This window comes from Petaurus breviceps, unplaced genomic scaffold, assembly GCF_028583685.1.
Source record: "Petaurus breviceps papuanus isolate PSGF00001 unplaced genomic scaffold, PetGlider_PUasm1.0 90762, whole genome shotgun sequence".
Classification (NCBI taxonomy): Eukaryota; Metazoa; Chordata; class Mammalia; order Diprotodontia; family Petauridae; genus Petaurus; species Petaurus breviceps.
In genome coordinates, this window is record NW_027187339.1 from 10,043,088 (window position 1) to 10,067,404 (window position 24,317).

Consider the following 24,317-nt stretch of genomic DNA (forward strand, 5'->3'; position numbering starts at 1 on the left):
AAACTCCAAGTACTCTATAAATACCAGCTATGCTTACTGTTTGGGTTGGTGTTACTACTCATCTCATTCTTCTCATCTTTTTCAATGCACTTCAGATAGACATGGTCCTGAAAATAGTCATCATCCTGCTATTATCCTTTTAGAGCTAATGCTATGTGGACTGTTATACAGTTAGATAAAAATAACTGAATAAAAGCATTAGGGTATAAGCTTGTCTTCTCTAGACTCACAGAAAGCTTTTTCAGGACAAATCTAGTAGCAGATGGGACAATGGATGAGAGATACCCGTTCCCTCAGAATTTTGATATTTTTCTCTTAGGTGTCTATATATTGAAAGCTTTTCATTCCTCATAAATTGGAGATTGAATATTTGCCGTGGCCATATCTTTTTAAAAACATTGTTCTCATACTTTTATAGATCAATGTTGGTGTCTGGGAAATTGTGGACAACAGCTTTGTCTGTGATAATGATTCAAGACCAGTGTAAATTATATGTTGAATTCTCAGGCATATTTTGGGGTATTTTTTTTTTCAGTATGGAGGTCTGCCATCTACTAGACTTTGAAGGATGGCTTTTGGTGTGTAATTCTAGCCAAATGGCTTGTGTTTTGCTAGTTATTCAGTAGGTGCTAAATTTTCACAATCCAATGTGATGTGTTGCACATTCTCTGACATTTCTTTGAATGCATCCAAGTATAAGTCACAGTTCTTTGAGGAAAACCCTTCTGTAATTTCTGGTCCTGAATTGTCATCATATCAACCCTTGGTCCTGTATAAATTTACACGACCTGGTCATTTGTTCTATACTACTTTGTTGACTTATTGTTGGTTGAATTTATGTGGATGTCACCCGCAGAGAGTTTTTTTATTTCACCCTTGGAAATTTGCCATTTCATCAGCTCTGTCTGGAGTTAATCCCTTTCAGTTGTGTTCAACAAATCAAAGCTGTGTTCTTATGTCAGCCTTTACTATTGCTCAGCAAATGACATATGCTTATTCAAAGAGTATTTGTAAGTATTTAACTTGTTTACTATGTACTCCAGGAAGTATTCATTTTTCAACATCTACCTTGAGGTTAGGGCAGCTAAGTGGTACTGGACTAGAAGTCAGGAAGACTCATCATCCTGAGTTCAAAACTGGCCTCAGACACTTGCTAGCTGTGTGATTCTGGGTAAGTCACTTAACTCTGTTTGCTTCAGTTTCCTCATCTGTAAAATGAGCTAGAGAAGGAAATGGGAAACCACTCCAGTATCTTTGCCAAGAAAACCCCAACTGGGGCCCCAAATAGCTAGATAGGACTATAGCAACATCTTAGGGTTACAAGCACTGTATTTTACTAATATGGTATTGTGTTATTTTTTAAAAGAATACTTTAAAAATGTTATTGTTTGTTTTCTAGTTCCAGATATAGATAAAGAATGGTATTGAATAGTTGTGATTTGCTTTAAATGCTTTGATCCCATTACTAAGTTTCTTCTCTTTGATAACCTTGTTCATTGTATCTTGCCTAGTGGAGATCAAGGTATTGGAAAAGTGTCACTTTCATCCATTGATTCCATTTCACTTTTAGATTCAAGCTCAGAGCCTTCATTTTCTATCTTTTCTTCATGTACATGAAGAATTTAAAACTTATCAAGTCTAAATGACATCTATATGATATCATTGGAGAGAGATTCCATGAGATGGAAAAGGTATTTAATGTGTTTTTCAGAAGAGCCATATGATGATGTCAGCTATGTACAGTAAGTGATTTATAAGATGTTTTAGAATGACCTCCTCTTTAATGTGAAAGCCATACCCACTTTTCTTTAGGAGTAATGATAATGGGTCTAAGATGAAGCAGAACCATAAGGGGCTTAAACTGTCTCCCCAGAACATGCTTCATTTGGTATCAATATTTTTATATTAAACAGATATTATAAATAAATTACATTTTCCATGTGTGCATCAAAAAATAATTTTGTAATTTAGAACTCGATTTTTTTAAAAGAATGTTAACATTGTTTTTGCATGTAACTAGGAAAAATAAAATATTAAAAATTCAAATAAATAATTTTAGCATTTTCATTATACCTAGGTCAAATTCAGAAAGGAACTTTTAAAATTCAGGTTTTCTCTTCCAAACCATGTCATATAATGGTATTATTTTGTTATCCATTTGGTTATTATGTAGTATCTGGAGTTCGTATTGAGATGCATATTGGTCTTGGGTTTTTCAACTTTTACTTTTTTTTAGATTTTAGTAGTTCTTTGATTTCATGTACTCTGGGATTGGGGATGAAGTCTGTCAACCCTCAGAGTTCAGTCTAAGAAAGACAAACAGGATTGTTTCAGTGTTTACTTATCTCAAAGCGGGCAGCCTATATGTGCTGATGTCACTCCATCATCATTTCATCCCTAGAGGAGAGAAAATATCTCTATACCATACCACTCCTAGCTTTGGGCTATTTCCAGGAGTGGGGAACCTGCAGCCTCCAGGCCACCTGTGGCCCTGTAGGTTTTGAAGTGTGGCCCTTTGAATCCAAAATTTCACAGAGCAAAAGTTTAGATTCAGTTAGAGAGGGCTGTGTTTAAGGACCTAGAGGGCCACACTTGGCCTCAAGTCCAAAAAAGAATCCTGAAAAAGAATCTGCCTCCACACATGCTTGGGTAGAACACAAAGGGCTTCCCTACTTTAGAATAAATTACTTGCAAGCTTGGGTGGGGGCTGACCAGGATAAGGGGAGTGATTGCAATCTCTTTATCAATAATGTCCTTCCGAAGAAAAACTAAACTTGAAGTCAGGACTTTGGAAGAAGAGGAGTGGGGAAACCCGACAAGGAGAAGCTCCAAATCTCCATGATATTGGTTATTAATAATCATTTTTACAAGTCATTTCTCATGATTATCCTAATTGATCTGCAATATGTTGTTGTGTGACTTGGACCGAGAATTATCATTGTTAAAAAGCAGAAAGCATGAAGCTTTTGCTTGGACTTGTGGTGAGATACGTTTCCAGTTTTGTCCTGTATGGTACAGATGCCTAATGAAAGCATTTTATCATTTCATTTCATGCACACTTGTAGTTTTCCTACAATAGTTGTCAGCGCTGTGAGAAATAATTGCCTTACTAAGAATTCCACCTGGCCATGAGTGAATTTAGAAAAAAAGATTTTTATTTCATGTCATCTCTCATGGGTGACCAGGCCTTTAACACCTTGTTAAGGATCCCCTAATAGACGAAGGTACATTCTACAAGATAATTACAAAACCCTTTTCTAACCCATGCTGATTCAAATTTCCCACCTGCATCCCATTGGTCAGCATTTTAGGGTTCACAGCCTATCTGAAACCCCACCCTTACATGGGTCTCTGCCCCCTGCTTACACTTCTCATTTTCACATTTCAATTCCACCCCCTTTTTTATCCTTATATACTTTACTTAATAAATGCTTTTAGTCTCCTCAGTCTGTCTGTATCAGATGTTATGATTTCCATAGCATGAGAAAGGAATTTTCTCAACTGCTAAGAGAATTGACAAAAGATGTGTGTTGAAGATTTGGTCATATCCATGGGATATCTATAAGAAAGAGTCCCATTATCTAAGAAGTCGGCTGGGTAAATGGACCTCATACTTGTCGGACAGTTTTTTTTATTTCCTGGAAAAAGGCGTTTTCAGAACAAAAGGAGTCTGCTTTTTAGATTGTGATTATCAAATGGCCAATCCCACCACTGCTCCCCCCAAGCAGTTTTATCTGTTACATTAGCCACCAATATGACTTCAAATCATGTTTCATTTAATTTATGTGGAAACAAAATTTAATCATCCCTTACAGCACCATGTGCCTGTGTGAATTTCCACCAGGTGAGGTGCTGATCTCTCTGATTTGTTGACCAGGGTGCTAACCCAGTTAGGGATACCCGATATCCGGAAGCACCCAGTTCTCCATTGTTTCATAGTTCCTTGCAGGCCTTCATGGACTTCAGGGAACACGAAGTCCCCGCTGGATGTCACCAGGCCTGGAATTCTCTTACTTAGTCATTGCTTCTTCCCTCACTTTATAATGTGGGTTTGGAGGGGTTTGGCTTTATGGATGGTAATGTCACCTTCACGTCTAAGAATGCTTCCTTTTTTTTTTAGGGTTCAATTCTTGGGCCACCACCCACAGGAAACTTCTAGAGCCACCTAAGTGTTAATGCTTTTTGCCCTCTTCAAATTAGCACGTATATACTGATTTTTTTTTTGTATAATGTATCTCCCTTCCCTTATCATTGACTATCAGGCACTGAGGCTGTTTGTCCATTTCATCTTTGTATTTACATGATAGACATTTAATAAATGCTTTTGGGGGTAGATAGGAAAGGATTGGCCTTCAACCCAACTACCATTACATACACAGTTGTAGTTTAGTGTTCAATTAGTTGTGCTTGATTCTTTGTGGTCCCATTGGGGTTTTCTTGGCAAAGATACTGGAATGGCTTGCCATTTCCTTCTTCAGCTCATTTTACAGATGGGGAACCTGAGGCAAACAGGGTTAAGTGATTTAGCCAGGGCATAGCTAGGAAGTGTCTGAGGTCAAATTTGAACTCGGGTCCTCCTGACTCTAGGCCTGGCACTTTATCCACTGGACTACCCACCTGCCCTGCTTACAAACAAAGAGAGAACGCCAGTTCTCCTCAGTAACCTTGGACATGAGGAAGTCAATTTTCAAAATCATTGCTTTATCTAAGTAGAATTACATTAAGGATATTTTATTCCTTTATGGTGGGAACTATTTTTAAAAGTTCCTATTGAGTTTTTACCTCTACATGAGGCTGTCTCACAGCCAAGTTTTTGGAAGACTTGGGAAAAGACTTAGTAAGTCTTTTGATAACTGGCAGCTAAGTGGCACAGTGGATAGAACACTGGGCCTAAAGTCAGGAAGACCTGAGTTCAAATCCAGTTGCAGACACTATGCAAGTGACTTAACTGCTATCTGCCTTAGTTTCCTCATCTGTAAAATGAAGATAATAATAGCATCTACCTCATAGAATTGTTATGAGAAACAAATGAGATAATAATTATGTGGCACTTAGCACAGTGTCTGGCATGTATTAAGTACTATATTAATGTTAGCTATCACATTACTATTATTTATTATTAATAAATGGTCTTTTCCTTAGGCTAACTATGTGTGGAGGTAGGAATAAGATTAGTTTTAATTGTCTGATTTCTAGGAAAATAGTCTTGACACTAGATTACGGATTGCTTGAGGTTCAGAGGCTATATTTTATTTAACAGTTGAATTTCTACAGTACTAAGCATAATACATTAAAGATGGTAGGTACTGAATTAATGGATGGAATGAAAGGATAACATTGGAAACAGTTTCCTGGGAGTGGCATAGCATTTCTGTGAGGTGAGGGGAAAACAGGAATTAGACCTCTACCATCTGAAAATAGGAAGACACGAAGATAGGGAGACCAGCTTTGGCCCAGGCCATGTCAGTGAAGGAGGGGCACCTGAAGTCATTTGGTTTGGCTTGCTTCCTATTTGAACTCATTATAAGCATTACTTTCTTTTTCTTTCCTTTGTCACTCCTGCCTTCTCCCACCTACTTCCTTTATTCCTCTCCCATTCTTTCCTGCATCCCTACCTATGCCTCAGGCCAATATCTCCTTGGAGGTACAGTTCTGCAGGAGGCACCCAGGTTGGTCTTGTGTACAGGTAAGGTTTCTAATATGACGGTGTCTATACTTGTTTCTGGCAGAAATTAATCATTTGCTTTTAATACTTTACATGACTATGTATAACTTTATCCCCCACTCCACCCTGTGATGGCTCATCGTGCTATGGGCCAGCATGGGGTTCTCAGCAGAGTACAAGTTCTAGCAGCTCCTACCAAGTGGGAAGGACTCCCAAGTTTGGGCCCAGTGGTGGACTGTCCTCTTGTCTCTGAGGTCAGTCTAGCCAGGTTGGAAAAGATTCTTCAACCTGGGTGAAGGTTGACTATAAAATAATGAATTGTTGGGACTGCAACAATTCATTAAAGTTGTCTACAAACTTACAGAGGGTTCATTTCAAAATGACAAGCATTTGTAAAATGCCTACTATGTGCAAAGCAGAGAGTTTGCAGAGACAAAAACAAAACACAATCACTGCCCTCAAGGACCTTGCAAAGGAGTTCCCATGCTGATGAAATCATAGATCCTTGAATTTCTGATGTAATTTCTGTAGTCTTGACAAAAATAACACTATTCTTCCTTCTTTTTTCTTTAAATAAAACACAAACATGGGAAGAGTTAGCACAGACAATTGTTGTAGCCCAGCCTGTAGTGTCCGTGGACATCACTTAGCCTAAAGTCTTATACTTCTTCTAGGACAGGGACCATAAATGTTTTTATTTATATTTGTACTTTCTTCTATACTTAGCACATAATCATAGAATCACATAGAATCATGAGGAGACCCCAGAGACCATCTAGACCAAGAGCGGGCAACCTGCTGCCTCAAGGCCACAAATGGCCCTCTAAGTCCTCAAGTGCGGCCCTTTGACTGAACCCAAATTTCACAGAACAAATCCCCTTAATAAAAGGATTTGATTTATAAAATTTGTATTCAGTGAGAAGGCTGTACCTGAGAACCTAGAAGGCCACATCTGGCATGGAGGCCTCAGGTTCCCCACCCCTGATTAGTCTGCCAAATAACTGATAGTTTTTGCTTATGTGATCTCAAAACTTTCATCATCTTGGTTACTCTCTTTTGGAAACTCTCCAGTTCATCGATGTGCTCCCTAAATCGTGGTCCGCAGAAGAGATCACATGCTACATAAGGGCAGACTGGAGCTCCTTTGTTATAGACAATATAAATAAAGGACAGACATTAATAACAAGGCATGACCCAGAGCTGCATGATTTTTTTACCCTCTGACAAAAGCTTAGCTGCAAGCATATCTGTCTTTTGACCTTGTAAGAAAAGTACTTTTAAAAAGCTCCAGTACTCTCATGGATGTACGATGTCTTTGGTTTGGGCTTTCTCTTGAATAATGTGAATTTCACCCCATCCATGCCTGCCCATCATATATAGTTCTTATCCTTGTCCTGCCATAAGCTCACTGTAGAGAAGAAGGGGGATCCATCCAACATATTGAGGGCCTTCCCCACATTCTTTAGATATAGCAAGAATATCAGTGGGGCATTTGACTTATCTTTCAGTTTTTACCTCACTGCTGCCATATGTGACTGGCCCATCTTTTTTGATCATACATTTTTTTGATGACATTATTTATATCATGATGCCAATGTAATGTCTCATTTGTAAATATTATTACCTGCTCATGCCCACTGTCCACATCTCCATTGTCCTTTGGGTGATCCTAAGTTTCTCTTATTCATGAGTTATAGTGTTCCTTGCCTCACAGACATTTAATATCACCTGAAGAATATTAGTGTTGAAAAGATAAGCTTTTGTTTTGGGGTGGGAGGGGGGAAGCTTAGAGAGAGGGGAAGTCATTAAAAGACCTTTTCAATTTTCTTTTTTTTTTTTAAAGCAATCAGGGTTAAGTAACTGCTCAAGGTTACATGGCCAGTTATTTCTGGGTGTGGTGCTAAGTATCTGAGCCCAGATTTGATCCCCAGGTCATCCCGACACTGGAGCCAGTGCTCTTACTCATTGCTCTTACTCGTTGTGCTACCTGGCTGCCCCACCTTTTCAATTTTCCAAAGGCAATAATATAATTCTTCTCCCATTCAATTCTGAGTCCAGTCATTGTCCATTTGTAATGTCTTCCCTGATATTTAAAAAAAATGTATATGTGTCTATACACACATACATGCACACATATGCATGTATGTATACACAAACACTGATAGAAGAGCTCTTATCCATCCAGCTATATAAAATAGCCAGGACAACAAGAATTTTTCATCCACTTAGTTTTTCTTTGTGGATTATTAGGCCCAATACTTTTGAATGGTTATGGATTTCATTTAGGAGGCTTTGTAGTGTTCCTAGAATTATAGTTCTAGAACTAGAAGAAACTTCAGTCTGATCTCATGATTTTGCAAAAATGAAGATGAGGAAACTCAAATGTTAATCTTATGTTTATTTTTAGTTTACATCATTCATTTTCACAAGATGTTGAAGTACAAATTTTCTCCCCATCTTTCCCCTACCTACCACTTCAAAACAGTGATCCCACTGTATACCCTCTCCCCCAATATGCTCTCTCCTACATCCTCCCCCATCCTCCCTCTGACTTTCCAGTAGGTCAAGATGGATCTCTGTACCCCAGTGCCTGTATATCTTATTTCCCAGTTGCATGTAAAATAATAATAATAATACATTTTAAAAAATATTTTATTTTAAAACTTTGAATTCCAGATTCTTTCCCTTCCTCCCTCATCACCCACCCTTACTGGGAAGATAAGCAATTCAATATAGGTTGTACATGTGTAGCTACACAAAACATTTCCATAGTGGATATATTGTGAAAGACCGACTATTTCCCTCCATCCTATCCTGACCCCCACTTGTTCTATTCTCTACTTAGACCCTGTCCCTTTTCAAAAGTGTGTGCTTCCAACTTGCCTCCCCCCCCCCCAACCTGCCCTCCCCTCCATCATCCCCCCTCTCGTCCCCTTCCTCCCTACTCTCCTGTAGGGTGAGATAATCTATTTAGTATGTATATCATTCCTTTCCTAAGACAAATTCAATGAGAGTAAGGTTGATTCATTCCCTTTTGCCTTCCTGTTCTTCCCCTCTGTTGTAACAGTTTTCCCTTGCCTCTTCTATATGATATAATTTACCCCATTCTGTCTCTCCCCATCTCCTCTCATTATATTCCTCTCTCACTTCTCAATTTCACCCTTTAAGTATTATCCCTTCCTATTCAATTGGTCCTGTGCCCTCTGTCTATGTATACCTATACACATATATACACACACTCACATATGTATCCATATGACCATATACCCTCCTATATAGACATATACATGTATGTATACATATATATACACATTTATATTCCGTTCAGCTATTCTCATACTAAGAAAAGTTTTATAAGTTACAATTATGATTTTTCCATGTAGGAATGTAAATAGTTCAACTTTGATAAGTTTCTTATAATTTCTTTTCCCTGTTTACCTTCTTGTGTTTCTCTTGCTTCTTGTATCTGAATGTCAGATTTTCTATTCAACTCTGGTTTTTTCATCCAGAATGCTTGAAAATTCTCTATTTCATTGAATGACCACACTTTCCCCTGAAACATGATACTCAGTTTTGCTGGGTAGATGATTCTTGGTTTTAATCCCAGCTCCTTTGACCTCCAGAATATCATATTCCAAGCCTTTCAAACCCTCAGAGTAGAAGCTGCCAGATCCTGTGTTATCCTGATTGTGTTTCCACAATATTCAAATTGTTTCTTCCTGGCTGCTTGTAATATTTTTTCTTTGATCTGGCAACTCTGGAACCTGGCTATAATATTCCTAGGAATTTTCTTTTTTGCAATGCTTTTCAAGAGGTGATTGGTTGGATTCTTTTAACCTCTATTTTTCCCTCTGGTTCTAAAACATCAGGGCAATTTTCCTTGAGAAATTTCTTGGAGGATGATTTCTAGGTTCTTTTTTTGATCATGGCTTTCAGGTAGTTCAATAATTTTTAAATGATCTCTCCTGGATCTATTTTCCAGGTCAGTGGTTTTTCCAATAAGATATTTCACATTGCCTTCTATTTTTTTATTTCTTTGGATCTGTTTAATAGTATCTTTATTTCTCATAAAGTTACTAGCTTCCATTTGCTCCAATCTAATTCTGAAAGAATTATTATCTTCAGTGAGCTTTTGAGATTCTTTTTCCATCTGGCAAATTCGGCTTTTTAAGGCATTCTTCTCCTCATTGGCTTTGTGAGCCTCTTTTGCCATTTGAGTTAGTCTATTTTTTAATGTGTTATTTTCTTCAGTCAGGTTGTTGACTCTCTTTTCATGATTTTCTTGCATCATTCTCATTTCTCTTCCCAATTTTTCCTCTACTTCTCTTATTTGGTTTTCAAAATCCTTCTTAAGCTCCTCTATGGCCTGTAATCTTTCATATTTTTCTTGGAAGCTTTTGGTGCAGGACTTCTGACTTTGTTGTCTTTCTCCTGTTCCATGCTTTGATCCTTTTTGTCCCCAAAAAAGGAATCCAAAGTCCGACTGTTGTGCTTGCTTTTCTTCCTTTGCTTGCTCATGTTGCCACTCAATTATTTGACTTTTGAGCTTTGTGCTACCGTAGAACTCTGCTTCCAAAGAGGAGAGCTTTGTCTCAAATTGCTGGGGTTTCTCAGCTGCTGGAGCTATTAGTTGGGTGCCCTCTTAGAAGCCTTCACTGGCTCTGGCACACTGGTCACGCACCCCAGGACCTCCACCCAGTACAGGGATCCAGATCCAAGCCCGTTAAAGCAAGAGGGATTACCCCTCAGTCTGGTGGCTTAGTCCCCCTACAATCTGCAGGCCAGGAGCTCTGAAGCAGTCACGTGGAGGTGGCTGCAGGGCCGCTGCGCCTCAGCAGCTTCTCCATGTGGGGGCAGAGGCTGGACCGCACTCCCAGACCCCCTGCTCCCACAAGTTCACACTGCACTCTCTTTGTCTTTGTCTTTGGCATTTATGGGTTGATAATTCTGGAAACCACCACAGCTGCTGGTGATCCACTATTCCAAAGTCCCATCAGCCAGTGCTGGTCGTGGCTACCCTGGGGCTAAAACCATGCAATCATGCAGGGCTGGGCTTGGCTCCAATGGACCCTTCCTGCCAGGCTGCTTTCAGTGAGATATGTTTCTCTGTGTCACTTTTTGGGTTCTGTAGCTCTAAAGTTTGTTTAGAGTCCTTTTTTATAGGTATCTGAGGTGGTTATGGGGTGGGGGGGAGTTCAGGGAGTTTTCCTGCTTCTATGCTGCCATCTAGAGGAAAGGAAGTTGAGTGACTTGACCAAGGTTACATGATTAGTAAGCATCAGAGTTGGGAATTGAACCCACATCCTCTGACCCCAAAGTTAATCCTCTCTTCCCTGGATCTTGCTGCCTCCTAGGCTTATCTCAGTCTGCACAATGTCATCCCCAGATAGGAGCATCTGGAGGATGCAGAGGGAATGCCTCTTCAACTTAGGCTCTGCTAGGTGTTCTTCATGATGGTAGTTAACACCTTTGGCACAAGGTGACAACTTTCCCCTCTCTTATTCCTCCTTTGATATTAATGATAAAAGGATCTTTGAACAGGATTATCCCAGTTATTGTCCTATTTTTCCAGAAATTTTGTATAATTTGGATACATACATGGAAAATGCCTTGTTGGAAGTGAGTCTTTAAGGCTCTACCATATCAAGTGCTTCTATTTTTTTCTAAATAATTAGCAAACTATGTGAGATCTCGTCTTCCCCTAGATGGTAAATTTAGAGCTGGGAGGCATGTGGAGTCCAAATCCCTCATTTTACAGATGAGATAATTGAGACTCAGAGAGGTTAAATACAGTTACACAGTGACCCCAAGTCCAGAATTGTATCCATGTTGCTTAGTTAATTTTGTCAGAGTACATATGTCTGTATGGATTATCCTGGCATTCCGCAGGTGATTAATAAATGTTTACCGAATGAATGAATGAATGATAGCTTAAAATTTAGCAACTTAGTGATGATCTAGTGCTGAGAACTTTACAATTCTATGTTGTAAGGCCAAATGTTCCATAGATTTCTTAACATCAGGATGAGGGCCACAATGCCAGTCATGCTTCCTGGGTGTGCAGTGAGGAATTTGGGTGGGGGAAAGAACATTCTCAAAGCACTTTCTACCGGCAAGGTTCTATGAAAAGATAGTAAGAGAGAACAGAAACGTATGATAAAAAGTGGTCTTCCTTTAAGTGATAGGACAGCTCGATCTAAGAGGCCTTACTGTGGAAACACTATGTGGGTAGTTAGGCCCTGGGGCAGTAGGGAAGGAGTAAGAACAGTTGGCACTTGCCAAATGTCCTAACCTGCACTATTGCTAATGACTCAGAACGCTTCTCTTCACTTTTTGATAGGCCCTTGGGGAACCTGGCACACGGCCACCTGTGATGGATGCCCCAATCTGATTGGCTATCTGCTCCAGCCACGTTGGTCTTGTGCCCAGTCCCGCCCAAAGGGTGCAGCTTCAGGGATAAATCAGAAGCTGTTCATAAGGACTAATGGCATTGGAAAGGGCACTTTCAGCACTCAACTTTTATCTGTCTCGGTGGTTCAGTCTTGATAGCAAGACCAAGAGACCTGGTGTGGAGGAGGTGGGGGTGGGGACGTGTCTGAACTCTGGATACTGGAGGTGAGTCCCTTCGTTCAGAGTCCCCTGCAGAAGTCAGCAACACCTGCTGGGATGACTACAGTCAGGTGCTCTGGAGTTTGCCTAACTGGCCCAGCAAGGGAGCAAGGAAAGTGTTCAAAGCTATGGAGGAGCATGTGCCAAGTGGGCAGGGGGATCAGTCTTTCAGTTTTTAGAGTGGGAATGGGGCAGACAAAGCAGATTGTTCTTCAGTCACACGGTTTTTATATTTAACGTCTTCACCTGTTGGAGCTAATTTTTCTTGATTAACCAAGTTGTCTCAGGGCTTTAGTGTTAAATCTAGTCTTTCTATCAGTAGGAGGCTGTGTCTCAAAAATTGCCCACACTAGACCAGCATCTTTCCTGGCTTTTAAGGACTTGGAAGATCTATCAACTGCCATTTTTTAAATGTAATCTGTATTCTGTCCAGCCTTCTCAGAAATCATTCTTTGCTTAGATCTGATTGTTTGCTTCCTGCTGTTTTTGCTTTAATTAGTTTAATAAGCAATCTTACAACTACCTTACTGTAAAAACAGATTCAATCTACTGTACTTCTGTTTGGTTTGGTTTGGTTTGGTGGTGTTGCCCATTGGTTAGATAGTCTACCCCACTTACTGTTGTGGTCCAGATCTCATGTGAAGTGCAACTGATTGTGCAGGGTTTGGAGCATGAGCTAGATATGAAATGGCAAGTGGTTAGTATCTACAGCCATGTCTCCAAAGGACATCATCATGCCTGACCAACCAAAACCAGCAACCAGGAACTAGGTCCATTCTTCAGTGATGTGTTATTCTTCTGGGAAAACACATACAGAACTAACTTCTGTAATTCAATTAGACCCAGGGCCCTACCATCCATTCAGTAAATATTTATTAAGCGCATACTATGTACCACTGATGGAGAGGACAGTTCCTGTCCTCAAGAAGCTTGCAATCTAAAGGAGGACTGCATAGCCTAATGATGGCATAGAAGTGATAAATAAAGTACATGCATCTTTATGTCCTTGTATGTAGGGAGGAAGTGCAGCAGAGTGGAAAGAATCCTGCTTTTGGAGTCGGGAAAACCTGGGTTCCAGTCTTACCTCTGATACTTATGTGACCATGGACAAGTCATTTAACCTCTCTGAATCTGTTTCCTCATTTAAGAGGGCTTCTAATACTAACCTCACAAGGTTTTTGTGAGCCTCAAATAAGAGAATTTATATGAATATCAGCTACAAATGAATATGTCAGTGTGGTCTGTATGTTGTTCATAAAGAGCATGTGTATATATCATAAATATTAATATCTTATACACACATATATATGTATGTATGTATTTACACCCCAAAATGCGTGCTTCTATGGTATTGTAGTTAAACTATATTCCCCAAACCCTACTCCAGATTCATTCCAGATTTGGACTCCACCTCATAATTATTTTTATTCTTTGTAAACTTGTAACAGATGTATCATGATAGGAATTATAAGGCTTAGTTAGTGGGCTAAGGAAATAGGCCATCCTGTTCTCTAATCCTGGATTAATGAAATGGAACTGGAATCATCGCCACGACTTAAAAAGTTGGCTGGTGGGGAATAGAGTGGGGAATCAAAAGGGACTGAGGAATTCTGATGAGTCCTAGAAGCAATTTTAAGGTATTTACAACTATAAATAAACATCTTTAGAAATGTTTTCTTCTAGCACCTGGCATGTGGTAAGTGATGAATAAATGTTTGTTGACAGTCACATAGTAAATAGAGTGCTGGGCCTGGAGCCAGGAGGACCTGAGGACCAGTGTAGTCTCAGCCTCTGACTAGCTGAGTGATCCTGGGCAAATCACTTAACCTCTGTTTGACTCAGTTTCCTTAATAGTCAAAGAGGGATGATAATAGCACTTACCTCAAAGTGCTGTGTGGATCAAATGAGATAATTTTCTTAAAGCACTCAATACAGTGCCTGGCACATAGTAGGCAATATGTGTGTGTGTGTGTGTGTGTGTGTGTGTACTTACTGTTGTTGTTGCTATCAATCAACAAGAAGTATTTATTAAGTATTTACCAGGTACTGAACTAAGCTCTGGGAATACAAAGAAAAAGCATATATAGCCCCTGCACTCAAAAAGCTTACGTTCTAATTGGAGACGTAACACATACACAGACAGGTATGTACAAATTACTTAAAGATGAAATAGAAGTTAATCTTAAAGGGAAAGATTCTAGCAGCAGGTGGAACCATTGGAAACCTCCTGCAGAAAGTATTGTTTGAGTTGACTCTTGAAGGAAGCCAGGGATTCCAAAAGGTAGAGGTGAGGAGAGAGCTGGCCAGTCCCAAGAGAGATGGAGAACTGTGTGGGAGGGATGGTGGATAGGCCAGTATGACTGGACCCTAGACCACGTCGATGCAAGCCATATGTAAGAAGGGTGGAAAGAGAAGACAGGATCAGCTTGTGATAGCTTTAAATGTTAGGCAAAGGAGTTTGTGTAGCTTACTAAGTAGGGGAGTGATATGGGCAAACCTATGTTTTAGGAAATTATCTTGGACAGTTTTTTGGAGGAAAGATTGGATCAAGGAACAAGTTGAGACAAGGAAACCAATTAGAAGGCTATTGCCATGATCCAGATGAGAGGTGATGGAGCCTAAATTAATGTGTGGCTGTTTGGGTGGAGAGAAGGAGAAACATTTGAGGACAAAGAAATTACAAAATTTGGCAACTGATTAGATCTTTGCCATTAGTGAGAGTGAAGAATGGTGGTGGATAACAGTGGGCTTGACCAACTGAGTGACTAGTTGAGTCCTTGACAGTAAAACAGGGGATTTTTTAAAGAGTACAGTTGGGCTGGGGGTGAGGGAAGACAATGACTATCATTTGGGACATGTTGGATTTGAAATGCCAACAAAACAGGCAGCTCACAGTGTGCAGTAGGCAGTAATGTGAGTCTGGGTCTTCAGAGAAGGATGAGGGGTAGCTATAGAGATCTGAAAATCACGTGTATTGAGATGCTAATCTAATCTTTTGGCATCTATTGAAAAGTGTAGGCATCTTTTTCAAGGCCACATGGAGGTGTCAGACCTGTGGCCCATGGGCCACATGTCACCCACAGCACTCCCGAGTGTGGCCCGAACCAGATTAAAATGCAATTGGGAAATATTTGACAAAGTAAATAAAAATACAAGAAAACATAGATAATATTGCATTTTAAAATTAAGTCAGATCCTTATGTGCATATTAATGACCTCTGTTTCTGCTTGAGTAGGATGCCACTAATCTAGTCTAACCCCTTCATTCTGTAGATGAGAAAATTAAGGCCTTCGAAGGGGGTTAATTTTTCTGTTATTTTTATCAGAACCTCTTGCAGGGCCAGACTGAAACTGACCTTTGCCTACAGACTCAGAAAATATCATGCCTCAAGTCTCTCCAGGGAGAACGTGGGGAAAACGTTAAGGTTGGAATTTGGTCCGACAGCTGAGCAGTATTTCCATCTGAGTCATACGTCCCTATCAGGAAATTAGAGGGCTTGTCTAAGTGGGTGGAAGAGGACTCCAGATCTTGGGGCGTGGGTAATCTAGCATGGCATGGCTGATTTAGCCAGAACTACCTCTGTGATTTTGGCTTGTGTTTGTTTTTTCAGGTGGTCATGCAATCCCTTCCACCATTGTTTTAGTGTTTGCTGAATGGAACAGCTTCAGTTGAATATTAGCCAGTATTGACCCAGAAACTATAGTCTGACAGTCTTTGTCTCCTTCACAACATCATATCCAGCCAATCATTGAATCCTTTTGGTTCTGCCCTCCAAGTGCCTCCGAGTTTCGTCTCCTTTCCATACCCCAGATCAAAGCAGTATATAATAGAATGCTAGCTTTGGAGAGACTGGGCTTGAATCCTGTCTGTGGTATTTACTAGCTGTTTGGACCTAGAAGGAAGGAAGACAGGAAATAAACATATATCAATCCCCTGCTCTGTACAAGGCACTATGCTAAGCCCTTTACAAATGTTTTCTCATTTCATCCTCATAACAAACCTAAGTAGTATTTTTATCCTTATTTTACAGTTGAGGAAACTGAGGCAGACAGAGGGTGCCATGTGCCCTTGGCTGCACAGCTAATAGGCATTTGAGGCCAGATTTGAAAACAGGTCTTCCTGACTCCAGGTCCACCTAGGAAGAATGTTGAATTTGGAGGGAAAGGACGAAACAAGAAGTTTTCCATAACAGTGAAATTACAAGTGAACCAATGAACATTTATTAAGTGTCTACTATGTGCTAAGTCTCCATATCTATAGTCCCTCCCTTATGAGTTGTTCTGAGGCTTCACCATTCAATGGAGATAACTCATTTTACACTGCCTGTCTCAAAAGGATTGTTGCTAGGACAGTCTTTTTGCAGACTTGGAAATGCTCTGTAAAGACTTGCAGTTATTTAAAAAGCTGCAAACTCTGGGAAATGGTTAAAACTACCCCCAGAGACTGAAATGGTCTTCCTTGGTGACTGGTTGTGACCTCAGACCTATTTTGTGAGCTGGCTGATGCTTTGGAATCTGCTTAGCTGCCTTGGATTAACTTTTATGATTGTTATATCCCTTAGAGTTCTTCCCAAGATAAGCTTTTAAGTAGACACCTAATGACTCTTAACATTAGCTTCTCTGGGGATATATTTGCCAGGGCCTCTATACAGATTTTAGGTTCCAGTTAGGATAGGGGAGTAACAAACTGTTGCTTTTGATTTCCAGAAATGTCTTTCCTGGATCTGAGTTTCTTCTCCATGGGGATGTGGTCTCTGGGGGCTGGAGCCCTGGGTGCAGCTGTTTTAAGCTTGATCCTGGCCAACACTGATCTGTTTCTGACCAAATCAGTAACAGCTACCTTAGAATTTCTGGAAGAGATAGAGTTGAAAACCCTGGATAATGGTAAGAATCGAGCCTTGGGGCTCAGCACTATACCTGGATAATACAGAACATTAGTTCTGGCCAGAAACCTCGTCTTCTTGGTTTTGTGAGCTCCTCTGACGTCTTGGGACCTTCTTCAGTGCCTCAGAACCAAGGAGTGAAATATGAATTGAAAAACATTCAATACCTTTCTTTCCTTTCCAGAATCCCCAAGGACTTTCAAAGCCCGAGAACTCTGGGAACACCGCGGGGCAGTGATCATGGCAGTACGAAGACCAGGCTGCTTTTTGTGTCGAGAGGTATGTAAGAGTCATGATATGGGAGAGAAGTACCTTTGTGCTTCACATTTCTGTAGCATTATTATTTGTAGCACTGTGTTGTTGTTCTTGTTTTATTATTTATTTATTACATTCTTTTCTTTTTAAATTTTTAGTTCCTGTTTCTCTCCCTCCCTCCCACTGATGAGGCAAGCAGTATATCATACATGTGAAATCGTGCAAAAACATTTTCATGTTAGCAATATTTTTTTTTAAAGAAAGGGAGAAAATTACACTTCGATTTGCACTGAGAGTTTATTAGTTCTGTCTCTGGAAGTGGATAGCATTTTTTTCCTCACAAGTCCTTTGGAATCGTCTCAACTGTTGTATTGATCAGAATAGCCAAATCTTTCACAGCTGATCATCATTACAACATTGTGTTGCTGTGGTGGTTCACTCATTTCAGTCATGTCCAATTCTTCATGAGCCCATTTGGGATTTTTTTTTTGGCAAAAAAATACTGTAGTAGTTTGCCATTTCCTTTTCTAGCTCATCTTACAGATGAGGAAACTGAGGCAAATAAGGTTAAGTGACTTGTTCAGAGTTACATAGCGAGTAAGTGCCTGAGACCAGATTGGAACTCAGGTTTCATGACTCCAGGTCTGCATTGTAGCATTGTGTTTTTGCATTTTATCCTACTGGTGCAAATGTCTTATCTTCCCAAGCAAGATTTGTTTATATATTTGAGTGTCTATAATTACAATATGGAATATTATATAGAATAATGTACATAGATAATTATATAGAATAATATATTTAGATAATTATATAGAATACTACATGATTTGTAAAGCACTTTATATACCTAGTTCATTTGGTCCTCACAACTACCCTGTGAGGCAGGTGTATCTATTATCCCAATTTTGTTCATGAGAAATCTGTGGGCAGCAGGGATGAATGATTTGCCTGAGGTCACAAAGTCTGTAAGTGGTTAGGACCCTCAGGATTCCCATAATCTTTTCAGGGCTAGGTACTCTGCTTTATTTTTCTTTTATACAGACTGACTCTCTCTGTAGTGCTGGGCACTTAGTCTATACCTACTGATTGGTTGATATGAGTGTGATGGCTCTGATTTCCTCCCTCATCTCATCATCCTCAACGATGTTCCAATTGTACTTTCCCTACATTTGTGGAGAACTAGAACTTAGTGAGTGGTCAGTATGGCTTCTTAGGGAGGACAGGACGATGTTGAGAACCACATTTCACAAAAGGGTATGGTGCTGTACAAGCCAATCAGAGCCAATAGACACTGTTCATTTCACCTTTACAACTATGAATCTGTCTCTGCAATGACAGGATATGCTTTGTAGGGAACGGGGAAGGAGCAACCTTATGGAGTTCCTTGACTTAACAACCACATTTACCTAGGCAGGCTTATAGGGACAGGACAAAAAAATGAAAGCTTGACATGTGCAACCTATATTAGATTGCCTGTTGTCTTGGGGAGGAGGAGGAAAAGGGAAAGGAAGAAAAATTTGAAACTCAGAATCTCAAAAAATGAATGTTGAAAACTATCTTTACATGTTATTATAAAAAATAAAATACTATTTAAAAAAAAAGAAAAAATGAAAGCTAGTCAGACTCCCCCCTTTGATCACTATTCCATTAATCAGTTCACCTCAGTGACATCTATTAGGAGAGAAAGTTCAATGTAGTAGATAAGGATATGGAACTTGGAGTCACAAAGGCCTGGGTTCAAATTCCACCTCAGAAATTTACGAGCTGTGTGACCCTGGGCATGTCACTTAGATTTCATGTGACTCAGTTTTCTTATCTGTAAAAAAAGTAGTTAGATTCTATGACCTCTAAGTTCCCTTCCAGATCTAAATTTATGATCCTATGAGCCTCCTACTAAATGGCTAACTTATGTTAAACCCTGGGGATACGAACAAAAAACAAAAATTATCCCCTTGCTGCTGGGGAGAATCAACTTGTTGTTGAGTTGTTTCAGTCATGTCCAAGTCTTCATGACCCCATTTGGGGTTTTCTTGGCAAAGATCCTGGAGTAATTTGTTATTTCCTTCTCTTGCTCATTTTACAGATGAGGAAACTGAGGCAGACAGGGTTAAGTTGACTTGCCCAGGGTCACACAGCTAGTAAGTGTCTGAGGCCAGATTTGAACTTAGGAAAATGAGTCTTCCTGACTCCTGGCGCTGTTTCTTCTCTGCCACCTATGTGACAGAATCAACATGTATTTATATAAATAAATGCAAAATATATACAACATGAAAATCACTCACTCATTGCGCTCATTGATGTGCACAACTCACCACAATCACTGACTCTCCTACCAAACTCAGCTGACCTCTAGACTTGACCTTGTTGCATATGTGAGCATTTCTGACTATTCTGATGCCCCTAAAAATTCTCCCGAGAGCCACAGGCATCCCCCTCATTCTCCAATCATCTTTCTGGTGAGGACTATGAGAGAAATCTTCCTGTGCAAAAAGCAACCCTGGTACCTCTGTCTTCTCCAGGGTTTTCACAGCTCCAATCTCCTAACATTCCACATCTGGCCAAATTCCTCAGCTATTACCTAAACGCTACTGTCTGACATGGTCATCCATTCATCAGGTGAAAAGCAGTGAGTTCCTCAGAGACTTACTAGCTGTATATATGTCACTTAATCTCTCTGGGCCTCAGTTTCCTCAACTGTAAAATTAGAAGGTTGGGCTTGATGACCTGTAGGGTTTCTAAATCTATGATCCTGTGAAGCAGAGAATGATTTTGGGAGTGGGGGAGAGAAGTGCTGCTATTCTTACAGATTCTACAACTCAAGTCTCACACCTGAGTCATCCTAAATCAAATCAAGGGCAGGTGGGTGGTACAGTGGATAGAGCATTGGTCTTGGATTCAGGAGAACCTGAGTTCAAATCCATCCTCAGACACTTACTAGCTGTGTGACCCTGGGCAAGTCACTTAACTCTGACTGTCTCCTAAGCTTCCCCCCCCCGCCCAACAAATCCAACTGAACTCAATCTATCTAGATCAATGATCTCTAGAATCAAATACAAATTCCTTTGTTTAGCTTTTAAAAGCCTTTCATAACACAGTTTCAACCTATCTTTATATGAAATGTTTCACATTTTCTTCTGTTTTTCCATCTTTTGGCTTCGTTTTATTATTCCTTGATATCTCATGGAGTCATTAGTTTCCATTTGGCCAATTCTAATTTTCTTCAGTGAGATTTGGTACCTCTTTTACTAAACTGTTAATTCTTTTTTCATAATTTTCTTACATAGCACCCATTTCTTTTCCCATTTTTCCACTAGCACTCTTTTTTTGGATCATAAAATCTGTTTTTTAAAAAAATTCATAACTTTTTTAAACTTGTAGGAATTCTTGTTGGGCTTGTGTCCAATTTTCATTTTTCCTTACTGCTTTGCTTGTAAATATTTTTGAGCTATTGCCTTCTGTGTTTGTGTCTTGAGCTTCTTGTTACCACAGTAACTATGGTCAGGTTCTTCTTTCTTCATTCTTCCAACCTACTTTTTGGCTTTGGATTTTGTGTGCACTTCTGGAAGTAACATCTGGCCTGAGCTTCTGCCTTCTTATGTCCTTCTGCTCCTTTCACATCCCAGTCTGAGGGTCTGCAAGTTTTCATTGTTCCTCAAGTGGTGTGATCTAGGTAAGGTCTGTTCACTGCCCTCTTGGTCTGAACTCTGCAAGTTTCTGCCCCTGGTATGGGTCTGTTGCTTTGTGTGTGGTTGAGCTTCAGTAAACTGCTGCCGGACTCAGTCACTGTTAGCCCTCTAGGAAATTTTGCAGGTCCCAAGCCACTGAACTACTGGCTCCCCTTTGGTCTTGGTCCCCTGCTTTGGCTATTCTACCACAGATTTATGTGCAGGACTCAAGAACTGAGTCACTATTCTCCTCCTGAACTTAGAGCCACACAGGTATGTTTCCAGAACTTGTTCCTTGCTCAGTACTACCACTCCTCTCTGCCCTGGATCTATGATTTGGAATTGAACAATAAGGAATGGAGCAAAACCAAAGAGCACTAGTTCTTACACCCAGTTCTACTTGAAGGGTCCCCTGGGATCTCTCTCTGTTCCAGTGCTTCCTGTCCTAGCCCCCGTCCATCTGTGGGTGCTGGAATGTTCCCCTCTATCGCACTGCACTCATCCCTGGACAGCCCCTGCTCCACTGTAAACAGACCTTTCTAGGTCTATCTTCTTGAGCTGCCCCAGACTGAAAAAAATGACTCGTTGTGACTTCTTGGCTTTCTTAGAATCTGGTCTGTCAGAATTCTAAATAGTTATAGAGATATGCTAGGTGAACTAGGCAAAAATGGCTCTTCTCATTCTGCCATCTTGATTCTGTCCCCATCTTCCCACCTATCTGTCCAGCACTTTGTGATCCAGTCAAATTAGATTTCTCTCTTTTCCCTCACACACAGCAAATTCTCCATCTTTGTTCTCTGTGCTTTACACTGGCTACTCTTCAACCTGGAATGCACTTCTTCCTCACCTCTACCTCACAGAATCCTTTTGTTCCTTCCAGACTAAGTCCAAGCACCTTGTTCTACATGAATTCTCTTCCTGATCCCCTCAGCTGCAAATGTCCTCCATCTCAAACTATCTTATATTTAACTACTTTGCATTTTTTTCTCTTTACATTTATTTTGTGTATAATTTCATATGTTCTTAGTATTTCCCTTTGGAGCCTAAGTTCCTTGTGAGCAAGGATTGTTTCATTTACTGTATTTGGATCCCCAATTCTTAGCCCACATGGCACATTGTAAACACACACACCCATATACACATATTAATAAATGCTCATTGATTGATTGATGACCAGAGTTGGAAAGGAGCTCAAAGGCCATCTAGTCCAAACTTGCTTCTGAGTAAGCATCCCTTCTAAAAGATACCCAAACAAGCTTTTGTTTGAAGACCTAGTGATTGGCCACTCACTCTCATGCAAGGCAGCCTATACCACTTTGGATATCTCTGATAGTTAGCAATCTTGAGTCATTTCCAGTTTGGCACACTTTGAGTCCTAATTAGTAATAGTGAAAATGACATTCATATTTTTGTTTGCCCACTCCCTGACCTAAAGGGATTTCCCTCATGGCTTTTTCAGTCTCGCCTTGGTTCCCTCCCAACCTATCCCAGGTAGGCTAGGCTGGGCTTTCTTGGCAAAATACAGGGAATCTCTGATTATGCCAAGGGAGCAACTCCCATTTACATTTGTTTGGGTGTTGCCTCTCAACAGCAATGGCATTTTAGGAGCTTATGCCAACTTAATTCCTTTCACTTTCAAACTAGGGTGACCGGAGAAGTTAGAAAAGAGCTTCCAATGTTAATTAAATGGTGGTTCGTTATGGAAATTTTTAGTTTCCAGGAGGAGATGAGTGAAGAGGATATGTGTGTGTATATATAAAAGTTTTAGTTAAATTAATTAATAAAGGGACCTAGAGTAATAAGCAAGTCAACAAGTATTTATTAAGTGTTTACTATGTGCCAGGAATTGTGCTAAGCAGTAGGAATATACAGCTGTCCCTTCCACATCACAGCTTTCCTCATTGCAGTTTTTATATGCCTCGCACAGGTTGGCATGGCAATACCACCTCTTGATCTATCCCAGAGAGATCACGCAAATGGGAAAAGGACCCACATGTACAAAATTATTTATAGCAGCTCTTTTTGTGCTGGCAAATAATTGGAAATTGAAGGGATGCTCTTCAGTTAAGAAATGACTGAACAAGTTGTAGTGTATGAATTTAATGAAATACTATTGTGCTGTAAGAAATGATGAGCAGGCATACTTTAGAAAAACCTAGAAAGGCTTATATGAACTGATGCTGAGTGAAGTAAGGAGAACCAGAGCATTGTACACAGTGACAGCCACGCTGTGCAATGATTAACTTTGTTAGACTTAGCTCTTTTCAGCAATGCAAGGATCTAAAACAGCTCCAAAAGACTCATGATGAAAAATGCTATCCATATCCAGGGAAAGAACTATGGAGTCTGAATGCAGATAGAAACACACTATTTGCTGTCTCTTTTTTTTGTTTCTTCTTTCTTGTGGTTTCTCTCATCGGTTCTAATTCTTCTTTACAATGTGACCTAATGTGAAAATAGGTTTAATACAAATGTATGTGTAGAGCCTATATCAAATTACATGCCATCTTGGAGGGAGGGGAGAGATGGGGAGAAAATTTGGAACTCAAAATCTTATGGAAGTGAATGTTGAAAACTAAAAATAAATAAATTTATTTTTTTAAGAAAAAAGGGGGGGCACGATGGGGAGTGAAGCTTCTGAAAAATGAGGAGATGATTGCACAGGAAAACCTCCATAAATGGAGATTCTGGGGCAGCCCTTCACTCTCTAATCAGAGGGAAAATATATGTAGTATTACTTCATCTAGTTTATATAGTGAAGAATAGATTCCTCTAAATGAGAGGAACCTTTCAGCTTAGCAGGCAAGATTCCAATAAGTAAATAAGGAATTGATAAAGTTCACTATGTACCAAGCAATGTGATACCTTTGTAGTGTGTGTGTGCCCTTTTGATTTGACTGAGTCTGTTGTTTAATCAAGTTATCAATAAATGTGTTTGAGGAAATGGTATTCCCATTTAAGTTTTCCTTCTTGAATTTGATTTAGAAAGTAAGCAAAAAAAAAACAAACAAACAAAACACATAACTCCCATTGAAGTAGAGTTGATACATTTCAAAACAATCCTGCCTTTTTAGAAAATCATTTATTTATTTATTTGTATTTTTCAACATTCACTTTTTTTTGCCTTTTTTTTTAAGGGCAATTGGGGTTAAGTAACTTGCCCAAGGTTACACGGCTAGTTTTTGTGGGGGTGTGTATCAGCAATGCCATATTCACAATGCCTATAGAGATTACAAATAT

At 39.8% G+C, this 24,317-nt stretch overlaps 1 protein-coding gene across 3 annotated transcripts in view; it reads left to right on the top strand.

Moving 5' to 3' along the window:
* Nucleotides 1-24,317, top strand: part of PRXL2A (peroxiredoxin like 2A) — a 67,292-nt gene that overhangs the window by 17,313 nt on the left and 25,662 nt on the right. Inside the window, exons 1-3 of one of the 3 annotated variants that reach the window (XM_069068384.1) lie at nt 5,629-5,686; nt 16,982-17,158; nt 17,342-17,436. In XM_069068384.1, the coding sequence (XP_068924485.1) occupies nt 16,984-17,158; nt 17,342-17,436 (270 nt within the window). In that variant the 5' untranslated portion in view covers nt 5,629-5,686; nt 16,982-16,983. Of the gene's footprint in view, nt 1-5,628; nt 5,687-12,131; nt 12,281-16,981; nt 17,159-17,341; nt 17,437-24,317 lie in introns of those variants that run through there. The other 2 variants (XM_069068386.1, XM_069068385.1) reach the window with 2 other exon arrangements.